General features: G+C 45.5%; 1 protein-coding gene across 3 annotated transcripts in view; it reads right to left on the bottom strand.

Moving 5' to 3' along the window:
* CEP135 (centrosomal protein 135) overlaps window positions 1-10,463 on the bottom strand; it is a 64,038-nt gene extending 53,575 nt beyond the window's left edge. The window contains exons 1-5 of one of the 3 annotated variants that reach the window (XM_084760502.1): window positions 10,448-10,463; window positions 5,547-5,704; window positions 3,823-4,013; window positions 3,000-3,167; window positions 1,761-1,902 (exon numbers count right to left, since the gene is read on the bottom strand). In XM_084760502.1, coding sequence (XP_084616628.1) covers window positions 1,761-1,902; window positions 3,000-3,167; window positions 3,823-4,013; window positions 5,547-5,659 — 614 coding nt within the window. In that variant the 5' untranslated portion in view covers window positions 5,660-5,704; window positions 10,448-10,463. Of the gene's footprint in view, window positions 1-1,760; window positions 1,903-2,999; window positions 3,168-3,822; window positions 4,014-5,546; window positions 5,705-8,905; window positions 9,078-9,176; window positions 9,440-10,447 lie in introns of those variants that run through there. The other 2 variants (XM_084760500.1, XM_084760501.1) reach the window with 2 other exon arrangements.
* Window positions 10,464-14,520: the final 4,057 nt, after the last annotated feature.

The following is a 14,520-nucleotide window of genomic DNA, read 5'->3' as shown; positions in this document are numbered from 1 at the left end:
GCAGCACATCACCTCAGAGAGCTAATTATATAGGAGATATAGGATATATAGGACACACACACACACACACACACACACACACACACACACACACACACACACACACACACACCAAGATTGAGAGGCAAGTAATTTAAAACTCACATACACCACGCAGTAAAACACACCACGGTTCTGTTGAGTCCTTAGGACAACTCTGAGGGACAGCTACCAATTTTTAGGTTCAGGACACTGAAGATCTAGCTCAAAGTCCACAGCATCACTAAGTGAAATAAGGATGTCTTCTGAACCTAACCAACCCTGTGTTGCCTAATGAACTACTTTATACTCCTGGAGAGAAAACTGAGAAAACTGCAATTTTTTAAGTGACTCCAGCAAAGCCTACTTTTCCTAGAACCTGTAAGTTCTAACCGAATCAGACTCTGTCCGGATCATCTGAACTCTACATGGACTCTATGGCCTTGGTATGGCATGACCTACTTTTGACTGGAAAGGCCTGAAGCAGGTTTGCTTGGAAGAGAAATTTTCCATGGGCTGCAATAAGTAGGTTGCAGAGAGCTCACCCCAACTCTTACCGCAGCTCTGAGTTTTTGCTAATCTAGGCTACAAACAAGAGCATGCAGGCAAGCACTCTAAGATCAATGCGGAAAAAACAGTATGCAAACAGTGTGGGTGCACACCAAAGCAAGCAGACAAGCGACCAGCGCCACTTCCACAGTGTAAAGGATTTTTAAATAGTACCCACCAGGAGACCTGGCCGGAACTTTACAGATGAGCAAACCACAAAAGCTCAAGGTAGCCATATAAATACAGGCACAAGAGATCAGGAGAGAGTAAACGACTGAAGTGCTCTTAGGCACACCCCAGGCAGCGCTCTTCTAGATAATACGATCGGCTGATAATCTCGTATTCTTGACATGAACCACAAAGTCCTCACCTGCACTGTCCCTCCCTGGGCCCCACAGTTTTGATGTCTCACCAATGTCACTATAGTGTCACTGGGGCTACCTCTCTTCCCTGAACCCCTGTAACTCTCTTAGTGACAGCTGGACTGCAAGCATCGTCAAGCAACAGCAGCACCTTACTCAGATGGTCTCAGAGCACTTGCTCAGGGCCTTGCCCTGCAGGCCTAGTGAATGCTTAATTAAACAGACTCTATATCCGACTACATATATATACATACATACATACATACACACACACACATAGTACATACACATATATACATATAGTATACATACATACATATATACATACAGTCCTTAGCCCTATATAAATACAGGGCTAAGGAATTCATGAGATAAGAATTTCAGATCATGTAGAGCTGGCATTTTGCTATCTTTGAAGCAGCAGAGATTTCAATAAAAGATACCTACTTAGAGAGGAAACTCAATGTTACAGTGGCTCTACTGAAGTAGGTTCTTAATAGCAATGAGTTACTTTACAGCAAGATGGTCAGAAACCTCAGATACATGGCTAATTTGAAGTCAACGTTTTTAAACAAGTAAAAAGATTCTGTATCATTCTGAAAATACCTATTGGGTGCCTGTGCAAAGCTCTGCACTAGACACGGGGACACAACAGTTAGCAAGCCCAACCGCCCCACTAAACACCCTACAGTGCATCCAGTGATTAATCAAGCCAACAAAGATGAAGATGACAATGATGATTTGGGTTCTGGGAACTGACTGAGGTTCTCAGGCGTGTTCAGCAGCACACCTCTACCACACCCGCCTCAGCAAAGGACGTGCACAACACACCTATTGTCAGCCACTTGCAGCAGGTCTGCGACATACGGGTCTTCTGGCTGTGGAACTGGGTACGAACTGACTTCAGAGGGTGGCGCTGGCTCATCGATTTGCATCCGCTGGCGCCTAAATGCAATGTTTCTTTTCCTGCCACCTAAGAAAGCAAAACCAGATGTATGGCTTAAAAACCAAAGAGAAGCAGAACACTTCCCTAAGCACTAAACAGCACAGGCTAACGTTCTATTATGAAGTAGGCCCGTCTGTGACTACGCACCCTAGCTCTGACTAAACGATGTGTTTCGGAAACATTTAATAATACAAGGCTATAATCCAAGCTTTCTATGCCTGTAAGCCCGGCAAGTGCACACAGGTTTAAGCTGTCCTCGGCTAGATTAGATTCAGCAGGGTTAAAACCCGAGGTGCCTTGCACTGGTCAATGTCATGAGCGAAAGTATCACTATCAGACAACTGTCACACGAGGAGCACTGACAGCAAGAACCACAATACACATGCTTACTAAGCAATGTCAAAAAAGCAGATAGCTGGGGGCTGGAAGATGGCTCAAATGGTAAGGCCCTTGTCACTTAATGCCCAGCAACCTCGTATTGGTGCCGTGCCTGTAATCCCAGCGCTGGAGAGGAGGGGACAGGAAGGTCCCTGGGGCTTGGGCAGAGTCTATCTGGCCTAATAGGCCAGCTCAAGATTCAGGGAGAAATCTTGTCTTAAAACTATCAGGGGGAAAGCAACAGAGGACGGAATCAGAAGCTGACTCCTGGCCTACATATGCACATGCACACAGCACTGCACAAACATACAAAGAGCAGCTGTGCACACAGACAGCGGAGAGCTGGGACTCGTAAGGAGCGCAGCAGAATGTAATGGACACCACCTGTGACACAGTCACGCGTAACCTCACCTGGCAGTGAACACCTCCCACCTGTGACACAGTCACGCGTAATCTCACCTGGCAGTGAATACCTCCCACCTGTGACACAGTCACGCGTAATCTCACCTGGCAGTAAACACCTCCCACGTGTGACACAGTCATGCGTAACCTCACCTGGCAGTGAACACCTCCCACCTGTGACACAGTCACGCGTAATCTCAACTGGCAGTGAACACCTCTGTAATTATCTTTGCTGGTAGCAGAAACATTTTAAGTGGACAGATTGATCTCAAAGTGGTATAAAACTCATAGCCCATTTACTTTCTCAGCTGCTGGCTGGTTTGAGAAGGAAACCAAAGAGTTACCAGGAGTCTGTACCACAGCGTGCAAATTCTTTTCTTGAAGCTGTTGGATTTTTTCATTCTTAGCTTTGCTCTCTTTCTCCAGGAGTTTGAGCTTATGAACATACTGGTTATTCAGAAATTTCAGATCAGCTGTCTCACGTGAATTTTTCTTCAATGTCGTTTTCAACTCTTAAAGTGAGAAAGATGAAAACACAATTCTAAGGGTCACAGCATCCGCACCAATTTGAGAGGCGCCACCTGAGCCTCACACACGCTCTCTGTGAAGCCAAATACACCTCCCACCACTAACAAATCTGCAAATGACTCACTAAGCACAAAGGGAACTTTATTTTTTGTTATTATTGCATATGCCCAATGTGTATGATAGCTTTGATCCAGGAGGTCAGGTTTAAGCTAAAGAATTATTGAATATAAAATTTATAGTAAGATAACCAAATAATTACCTCCATCTCTGAAATCTACTTCCTGGTTCAAACTCTACTTAATAAGTGGTACATGGCTTTCATTTATTCGTACTTTTCAGTAAGAAGAACAATAGTTATTTCGAGAATATACCTTCAGTTCTGCCATTTAATATTCTCTATTCTAATTTCAACCCAAAAGGCATAATCCACATACAGTGAAGACTATCATGGCTATGGAATGAGCATTTATTTTCACTCTCAAGCATTCTTCAATATACCGTCCTGTATGTAGGAAACTGTTAGTAGGTCTCGCATTTTTCTTATTAAGGATTTTAAAATAAGACCTTAGCCTTTTCCACTTATAAAACAAAGAGAGCAAGGATCCTGCATTAAAAACAAATCATCAAAGTTTCATGTACCTTTAATGTGCTTGTCTGAGTATTCTCTCAGCTTCATTAACTCCAAACACAACTCATTATTCTCCCTACTCAGTCTTGCATTTTCAAGTTTATAAGGTTCAAGTACGAAATCAAAATTGGCGCTTTCCTTTTCCGCCTTTGCCGAGGACAACCTGCACTGCCGCAGGCTTTCTGTTGTATGAACTAAGTCACTAAAGTTAAAAGACAGAAAAGACAAACATAAGGAATCATTCTCTTAGTCTTTTAGTAACTTAAAATACAGCTCTAAAAAGGCTGGAATATATTGTCAATGTTAAATAATATCAAAATATAAGGAGAATGAACAGTAAGGTTCTTCCAAGGTACCAAAAGGTCCTCAAAACAAGCCTAACTATAAAATATAAATACATCAAACTGTTGTTTGGTTGTTTCTGCCCTCAGTTCTGGAAGCACCTTCATTGCTACGTTTACCTTTAGTTTAAAAATCCCATTGTTCAGAAACAAGCAACTAGGGCCTCAACAAAAGGAATTGTCGTGCCAAATCGCTGTCCAGTGTCCCGCCTCGGCCACTCTCTAGGTCCGTGGACCCTGTAAAACTGGCTTTTCACTGAGTAAATAAGTTCTGACTGTCTGGGATGCTCTACAGCCAGGGAGACAGCAAAGCAGAATCATGTTCTTACCTTTAAGAACAGAGATCAGCACAACACTCACTCACTAAATAGTTAGTGAGGAGAAAACATACACACACAAATGCACTTCTGAAGAACTTATATTCTACTGACAGTCATTAAAAAGCATCATAATACATGATAAACCGAACATCTCTGTGCTTACTATGTGAGCAACTGACAGTAGCTAAAAGTGATCATATCAGTCTTATGAAATTTTCAATGAAAGGAGGACAAAACCAAGATGACACAGACAAGGCACAGTGTTTGTAAAAAGCAACAGATGTGACTGCCCTACACAGCACAGAAAGGGAGAAGGTAAGGCACAGGGCAGGGACGGAGAGGGCACTCACTCCACAGGCAGAGGGTGGAGTTACAAGCCGGCAAGGCTAAGAAAGTCACGTGATTCAACATGTGGGAGACGAAGCTTCAAAACAAATGAAGGACCCGGGCCATGAGAGGTTTAGGGGCTCGTACCAAAGACTGCAAGTTATCTTGATGCATTCTCTGCTTTCCACCAGCAGCACGTGTAGTCCTACTAATCTAAGCACCCTACACCAATCTCAACTCTCCCCACTAGAGCTCTACTGGAAAGGAGGGGACACCACAAAGACCCTTTCAGTTAGGTGACATGTGACAGTAACAACAAGTTAGAGCCTTTCTAGAATAACAGAAATTAAAGCCCAGCCTGGCAGACACAGAACTTGTGGGGACAGGTGCGGGCAGTACAGCTCAATGGCAGAGCGCTTGCCCAGGATACTAAAGGCGGTGTTCAGCCCCCACCACTGCAAAAGGAAAAAAACGAACAACAGGCCAGACAGGGAGGCGAAAGCACCGCTGACCTCTGTCAGAAACCTCAGAGTGTAATTCCATTCAGGGAAACTCAGACACAGTGACCGGGAAGGGCCTGTGCTGAGGGTCAGGCTTAGGACTGACCAGGCTCGCTTCAGCTGACTCAGGGGCTTCTCCAGAGTCCACAAAGTCCACTTGCTGCTTTCCCAAAGTGGGAAAAGCAGCCACAAACTCAGTAGGTGCATTAAGGATTATACACATCTGTAACTCTATTTTTATCTTTACCTGAAAAGTTTCTCCACCAGAGGCAGACTCTCCACAGTCAGAGTCTGGCGGTAGCCCAGCTGGTCCAGTCTTTTCCTAATGTTCCCATACTTTCTTTCTGCAGCTGTAGTCATCTTGTCGTCCACAACCAGTTTTATTCACTCTCCAAAATAAAAGCCCTGAAAGAGAGGGAAGTTCACGGTAAGAAAATTTCCTTTAATATGAAAGAATTATTTTGTTTCCTTTCAGGTAGTCCGTATGCTATATTATTAACATTGATTTAAGCCCAATACATATGATCTCTATATCGATACATTAAAACATGTTCTTCTTCATAAACCTGAATGTAAAAGTTAAAACAATGGGCCAGGCGTGGTGGCGCACACCTGTAATGCCAGCACTTGGGAGGCAGAGGCAGGAGGATTGCTGTCAGTTCGAGGCCAGCCTGGTCTGCAAAGCAAGTTCAGGACAGCCAAGGCTACACAGAGAAACCCTGTCTTGAAAAAAACAAAAACAAAACAAAAAGAAAGTTAAAACAATGAAGATTCTAGAAGAAAATAAAGATTTCCGCACTCGGAAGGCAGAGGCAGGCGGATCGCTGTGAGTTCGAGGCCAGCCTGGTGTACAAAGTGAGTCTAGAACAGCCAAGGCTAACATAGAGAGACCCTGTCTTGAAAAACCAAAAAACAAAAACAACAAAACAAAACAAAACAAAACAAAAAGATTTCCTAGAGGCAGTCAGGGGATCCTCTAAAAACTACTTTCTTAGAGAGCTGTGGGTGGCAGGAGGCATCTTGCTCGTGCTAGGCATGTGCCCTACATTGGGATGTGTCCACAACCCACAGGGAACCCCTTAGAGGCAGTAAACATAAAAGAAAACATGGTAAGTAAGGACCTCATGAAAGTGGAAAACATCAACTCATCAAAACACTCTGTTAAGGAAAATGAACGGCACAGCTGGGGTGTGGCTCAATGGTGGGTCTTGCCTAGGATTAGGAAGCCTGGGTTTGATCTCTGTAACACCAAGAAAGAGGAGAGGGGTGTGGGGAGAACAAATGAAAATAGTGCCCAGGAATACTCACAGGAGCTAAGAAAATATTTACATATAGAACAGAAAATAAGCTCTTGGCGCTTAATAATACAACAATCCAGTAAGAAAATTGGGGCTTGACCTGGCAGGGAGGTACACGCTTCTAAAGTCCAGCACTCAGGAGGCAAACACAGGGAGACTGCCCTCAATTTGAAACCAGCCTGGTGTATATAGTAGGTCCAAGGCCAGCCAGGGCTACATGGCAAGACCCAATCTTAATTATCTCACCAAATTGTGTTCGAAACTAAAATTGTAGTTATACAAAAACTTGAAAAGGCACCTTGCAAAAGATATCTGAAGAGAGATATATGAAAATGTTCTTAACATTAGCTACCAGGAAAATACAAATTACAAGCACAATGCAGTGCAACTTTGCCCATACAGAAAAACTAAAAGGACTGCCAATAGCCAGTGTCAGCAAAGGCTGCCAACAAATGAAACCCACTCAACACCGAGCGAGCAGAAAACCACCTTGGAACAAGTCTGGCAGTTTCTTACAAAGTTAAACGCACTCCTAGCCAATACCACTAATTCTATTCCTGCATATTTACAAAAGAAAACAGGCACAAATGTCCACGAAGGGACTACAAGTGTTTACAGCAGGAAAAGGGATGAACGAGCTATCATACCCTATACCAGGCAGCAGGACTGAGCGAAGGGAGGCAAGAAGCTGTCCTTACATATCGACAACACGGAGGACTCCCAAAATACTATCTGGGCAAAAGAAGCCAGAATGTGTGACTACACTCACGAAAAGCTCAGCAATGGGTAAAAATTAAACTGTGGGGCTAGAATCAGCTTCACAGGCAGCTGGAGTGACTGCAAAGGATAAAAGCTTTCTTTCCAGAGCGATAAAAATATTGCCTGGGGCATGTTACCAGGCACAGACATTTATGGAAAGTTTTCAAATGAGTCTGTGCATTTCGTGGCAAAAAATTTCACTTCCATTTTTGCTCTTTGTATCTTTTTGAGACAAAGTCTCCTGATAAAGTCCTGACTGTCCCAGAACTCACTCTGTAGAGCAGGGGCCCTCAAATTTTTCTTCTCTCTCTACCTTTGGCATGCTGGGACTACAGATGCGTTCCACCATGTCCACTTTTACTTCCGTTTTGTTGTTGTTGTTTGTTAGTTTGTTTGGGGGTTTGCTGTTGTTGTTTTCGAGACAGGGTTTCTTTGTGTAATAGCCCTGGCTGTCGTGAATTCATTTTGTAGACCAGGCTGGTCTCGAACTCACAAAGATCTGCCTGCGTCTGCCTTCCAAGTGCTGAGAACAAAGGTATGCACCAATAAACACAGCTTTTTCCATTCTTTAAAAAAGTAACACACACATATAAGCACTCCTGTATACATTTTTATACTTGTCTATTTTGTTATTTACAGTGTTGGGGATCAAACGCAGAGCCTCTGGCATGCTAGGCGAGCACTCTGCAACTGGGCTAGGCCTCCAGCTACAATATGTACCTGTCTTTTTAAACATCTACGACTATTTTCTCTTTCCACCTGCCCTGAAATCGAGCCATGCAAGCAAAGGTCCTCTCTTTAGAAATGTGCTCCTTTCTAACCTTTGCCAAATAAATGCAGCCATAGGACCCATATTTCTAAATCAAATAAAACTTATGGTTTTCACCACTCAGGAAATGTTAAGTGTGCACAAATTATGCAAAACCTGATGCTCTGTACACCGGCGATGGGATAAAGGGCATGAAGGCCGCACCCAGAAAATTACTTCCCATACCACAGGGCTGCTTCTGAATTAGTGCCTCCTCTTGATTACTCCCGGTTACAAATCTAAGCTCTTCTTGGAGAGGCTTCCCCCTAGGAGTTTCTAGTTCCTTCCACAAGAGGGACTTGACTGATGTCCAGTGTTTTACGGAAACTCTTCTAGTCACGAGAAAACCGCCTGGCAAGATAAAACTAGAGGACAAAGCCCTCCTTGACAGCTGCCAACTCCAGGTACCCGGAAACCATCTCTCTCCATCCTTCATGATGAAAACAGAATGAGAATACCAATCAAAACACTCTGGGCCACAAAAAGAGTAAAGTCCTCCCAGGAAAACAAAACAAAACAAAACAAAAAATACGTGCGTATTAAGTTTTCCCTGTGTTCCGGAAGACAACTTTTAAATCAAAGCAACGTAAAAGGGTAGGCTCCGCGTTTAGAACTCAGCTGTCTACTAAAACCCGGGGCGTTGTTATTATCTTACAGCGGGCACTTCTTACTTTTACGGAAATATCCAACGCGTGGATGCAGAAGCGTTTTAAACAAACAAACACACACACAAACACACACCGGGGTGCGGGCACCACAAAGCGGGTGGCCCAGGGAGGCCTCGCAGTCCTTCCCGGGCTCAGCTTGGAAGGTGGAGCCACAGCTCTCCCGGACAGGAGACAGACGGACGGTGGGACAGTGGGACCGTCCCCGCGCCGCCCTCCCCCACTTCCTCCCGGCAGCGCCCGGGCCTCCCTCCCGAGGTGGGGGAGGTAAGGACCGCCCCGGAGGCTCACGACGCCGCCCGCCCCCCGCGGCCTTCCCCCCCCCCCCCCCCCCCGGCGCGCCTCACCGCCGCTCGCGCCACCGCCGCTCCCTCGCGGGGCGCATCGCCCTCGGGACCCGCCGTCCCCGCTGGCTCCTCCCGCTGCGGCCAATAGCTCGGGCACCAGCGCAGTTTGAAAATGGCGCGGAGAGATGCTCGCTACCCACAAGGAGGATGCGCCGCGGTTGCCCCGGTAACCGGAGCGGCCCACAGTGGCGGCGAGCGCGCGACCGCGCGCGCTGGGGACGGTGATGGCGCCTCTCGGCCTCCGTGCCCGGAAACGTAACGGACTGGCTGGTCGGTGGCCACGGCGCCCCCTGGCGGAAAATCTGAGCCTTTGCGAGGCGAAGGGACTTGTCAACTCAGCAGGCCGCTTTGATGGGTCCTGTGTCCTTGACCCAGTCGGCCCCCAGGGGATGACCTTTCCCGGTGAATTCCCGCGCAGCCCCCAGCAGTCCCTCCGGACATCACTGTCCTTGGAGCTTCTCGTGGCTACCACCTGACACTTACTGCCCATAACCATGTAAACCCCCAGAACAGAATCCGACCATCAAAACATACTTGTTTATGTACCTACCTCTCCTTGTTTACGTACCTACCTCTCCTGCCGCCTCCAACTGTGGGTTTCATGAATGGAATATTATTTTGTTCAGCTATATTCTCGAGCATCTACCACAGTACTTGAAAATGTTAAGTTGAAGAAAATTGCTTATAAATAGCCTGCTCACGGACGGAAAAACCATGGTCAAGTCCCCGAAGTCTATCACTCCCCTAAACATTTTCTAGATGGTTAAGAGCTGAGGTTTTGTTGTTCGGTTTTTGTTTTATTTTGTGTTTTTGGTTTTTTTTCTGCTTCTGTTCCTTACAAAGCCAGATTTCCTCTGAAAATGTACTTTGTTGTTGCTTTGTTACACACACACACACACACACACACACACTAGCCATTAATATCCAAAGTTGGCTGAACAATACCTCTCTAGTTAGGATGAATTATTGGCTTCCCTTACCCCAAACACATACCAATTACAAAACACAGCAACAAAATTCAATGAAGAAGTGCAGAAAGGCAAACGGGACTGAAAGCCACAATTAAGCTTTGTTCCAAGAGGCGTTGATAACCCAGAATCAAGTTCACTGCTGGCCTCCAAGGTCTGAGCTCAGTCAAGGATCCTGGCCCACAAAAAGTAAAGGAAGAGAATGCAGAATGCTGCTGCTTCCTATCCCTTCCGCCCCCCCCCCCCCAGGCTAGAGCTCTAAGTGAACCGCAGGGCCGCAGAGGCAGGAAGAAGAAGAAATACCTTCGTAGCAGAAGATGGGCCTGCTTTCTGGGTTTTGTAGACTTCTGATATCACCACAAACATGAATCCCAAAGTACTCCAGTGAGATTTAGTTAGGATGAGGGGGACTCCTGAGCACGGGGAGGAAGAAAGCCAGATGTAAAGATGGAAGTGTCAGTTTCCCTGAGAACTGGTACTGCAGTTTAGCTCCGGGCTGGGATGCTGTGGTGCTCTGACTGAGAATGGGCCCCAAATAACATGGTCCCCAGTTGGAGAACTGTTTGGGAAGGATTAGAAGGTGTGGCCTTGTTGGAAGAGGTGTGGTCACCGGGGGTGTGATGGCTAACATTATGTTGGTGTCTAACTTTATGTTTCAAAGTTTAAACTTTCTGTGCGTAAATATAAAGCCAAAATGAACTTCGAAATGTGAAGGGCTGCTTAAGGCTTGAGTTTTGAAATTTTCTGGTCTTGTCAACAAAATTGTTGTTTCTGTTTCTGGAGGCCATAGCTTGCTTTGCACAAGACGACCTTTGGCATGCACGTAGACAGAATGTAAGTGCTCCTGACTGAGGTGGGTGGGTGTCGGGCTGCGTTCAGGAGGCCCAGGTGGAGTTTCCATGCCACCCTGTGAAGAAAAGCCTCTTCTTTGTTGAATGTATAAACAGTCAAATTGGTGACTCCCTAAATGACCTCAGACCCATAACGGGTAGGCGTTGAGGTTTCAAAAGCCCATGCCATTCCCAGTTAGCTCTCTCTACCTGGAGCTTGTGGATCAAGACGTGAGCTCTCAGCTACTGATCCAACACCATGCCTGCCTGCTGCCTGCCTGCTGACATGCTCCCTGTAAAAGGAACTTTTATTTGTCTTTTTCAATAGTTGTCTCTGAGGATTACTCCCTCCATTTGCTAACCTAGGCCTAGTCCTGGAAGCTTCTAGCTTCTGTATAATCTAATCGAGGCCTAGAATGGTTTTAGCTTCTGAAACTTACTGCTTAAGAAGCTCACTCTTTCTTTCTTTCTTTCTTTCTTTCTTTCTTTCTTTCTTTCTTTCTTTCTTTCTTTCTGTCTTGGTTTTTGATACAAAGTTTCTCTGTGTCACCCTGGCTGTTCTGGACTCAATTTTTAGACCAGGCTGGCCTTGAACTCAAAGCAATCCCCCTGCCTCTGCCTCCCCAGTGCTGGAATTAAAAGTTCGTACCACCATGCCCAGCTTAGCTCATCCTTTCTTGTTTTTACTGAGCTGGCTGGTTCAGTTCAGCTGTTCTGCCTCAAACTACTCTCCCAGCTGATTTCCTCAATCTGGCTTTTCTCTCAGCCTCTGAATTGCTCTGTTTGCCCTCAAACTAATCCAGCAATCTTTTCTAATCTTCTGGGTCCTTCTAATTCTCTGTCTTGTTCCATCTTCACCTGTGTCTAGCTTGTTTTCTCATTCACTCTCTCTCTCTGTAAAACTCTCACAGCAAAACTGCCTCTTCCCTCTCTCTCTCTCTCTCTCTCTCTCTCTCTCTCTCTCTCTCTCTCTCTCTGCATTGCCCCTTAATTAATTTCCCTTTTCCTGTGAGAGTTGGGCATATCCTATTTCATCACTTCCTTTTTTTTTTTTTTTTTTTTTTTTTGCCACTCAATTGAAATCATTTTCAAACATGGGTGCTTCCTTCTATAAACTAAGTTTTGTTTGGGATGAAAGGCATGTACTGCCACGCCTGGACCTAAACTTTTCTTTACCTGATACTTGCTCTATACCAAGCTGGCCTTGAACTCAGATGTTTGCCTCTGTCTCCTGGATTAAAAGCATGTTTGTATTCCTACTGTATCACACAGACCTAGGTCTTTGGATGCAGTCTCTTGCCAGAGCAGCCATGTTCTGAATTAAAATTCAGACATGATGGTCACAGATTCTAACTCCCTGGGACCATGAGTCGCACGTTATCTTGGTCATGGTAAGCCAGATGTCCTCCAGAGGTGTGAATGTGTCAGACTGCTCGGCAGCATGGCACTACTGGGGAGCTGTGGATGCTTTAAGAAATGGGTTAGGAAGCTAGCTCACCGAGCATCTACCATAGAAGGGGGCATTGTGCCCGCTGCCTCTTTCAGTCTCTTTGCTCCTTGGCCATCATGAGGCAAACAGTTAGATTGTACTGTGCACTCCAGCCACGATGTTCTGCTTGGCCACAGGTCTAAAAGCAATGGAGCCAACCAGCCACAGGTGGGAGCTTCCAAAGTAAACATTTCCTCCCCTTTGATCTGATAATTTAAAGTATTTTGGGAAGTTAACACTGTGAGGCTGCAAGTCAAGATGCCAGCCCAGTGAAGATTAATGTTCACAAAGACAGCAAACCATCTGAAATCAAAACCTGAATTTTCTTCAGGTGAAATGAGTCTAGTGGATATATTTTAAATGATCTAGACCAGGGTTTCTCAGGCTCGCCACTTCTAACACTTGGATGGGCAGTTCTTTTCTGAGGGAGGCCTGCCCTGAATATTATGGAATGTTTAGCACCCTTCCTGGCCTCTCCACATTGGACACAGCAGAAGCCTCCTCTCCAGATGTCACAGTGCCTTCAGGACGTTCCAAATGTCCTTTGAGGCCAAACCATTCCTTTTTGAGAATCATTGGTTAAAATAGATGAAGGAATAACTCAATAAAAAGGATAAGAATTGCTGAATGAAATAAGAACCAGTGTCTATGAAGAGGGATATTTTTAAAATTATAATATTTTAAAATATCGGGCTGGCAAGATGTCTTAACAGGTAAAGCCATTTGCCTACAAGGCTGACAACCTGAGTTCAAGCCTTGGGCTCCACATGATACAAGGGAACCAACTCCTGAAAGTTTTCCTCTGACCGCCACACATGTTCTGCGACACACCCATCCACACACAAAACAATTAAACGGATAACCCATAGCAGACAATTAAAGTATCAGCTGGGATAAATTGTGGAATTGATGCAGTTAAAAGAATGTATATAAATTTACTTGAATCTCAGTACCGGCACAGAAATAAACTATGAAAAAGTCATTAAGAAATATAGGTAATAATTTTACAGTCTCTAAGAATGTGTTTGGGGGGGGAGGAAGGTAAATAAGATAGATTGTATGATATTTTCCAAGAATTCATATTTTAAAAAGACCGCATTGGAGAGACTAGCACTATGGTAGGCAGAACAGCCCTATCAAGATGGCCCCCTTTTCCAACTGTGACGCTTGTGAATCAGTTTATCTTAGTTATGTTTTCACTGCTTGAACAAAATAGCTGTCAGAAACAACTCACTATTTTATTTTTATTTTTAAACTTGCATTATTCAGAAGAGGAGCATGCTGGTGGTGGCAACTGCTCTCTTTCTCTGGCCTGTCTTGCCGGCCCTGGCTTCAGTGTCACAGAGTATGCAGTCCACCCACCGTGGCGGAAAGGACCGGCTTCAGTGTTACAGGGTATGCAGTCCACTCACTGTAGTGGAAAAGAGGCTTGGTGGAGTAGCACAATGGGAGCTCTTCCCATGGTGCCTGGGCCTGGAGGCAGAACCAGGACGGGAAAGGATGTAGTCCCAGACCTACCCACATGACCCAGCTCTGCCATGCAGCCCTTGCTTCCTAGATGTTCACCAACTCCCGAAACAGCTCTAACAGCTGGGACCAGGTTCAAACACACGGAGGCCCTGGGAGACACTGCCCTAGGAGGCATTGGGCTAGTGTGCGTTCACTTAACCGTTTCTTCTCCTTCCCAAGACAAGGACTTGGCGGGCTTTTTACCTACTGGAGGGACATGTTGAATGGGATTTTCTGATCTCCTACAAAGGGGAAAGGGATTCCTGTGGTGGAAGGCCAAGCTGCCCTCTCTTTGACTGGATTACTGAATCCTCTGGGGTAGCCCAACCAGCCAGTTCGGCGAGACAAAGTGAACTCACCTCATGCCCAGACACAGAAAAGTCTTGGCTCTATTAGACTAACCCTGGTTTCTGGGTCCAGATCCTCTTCCCACTTTGGAAATCTCTTTAAGTGCTTTACAGTCAGGAGTGTGTGTGTGTGTGTGTGTGTGTGTGTGTGTGTGTGTGTGTGTCTGTCTGTCTGTCTGTCTGTCTGTCTGTCTGAGTGCG

This window comes from Acomys minous (genome assembly GCF_964271855.1).
Source record: "Acomys minous genome assembly, chromosome: 15".
NCBI lineage: Eukaryota > Metazoa > Chordata > Mammalia > Rodentia > Muridae > Acomys > Acomys minous.
This window is presented reverse-complemented; position numbering and strand designations above follow the sequence as displayed.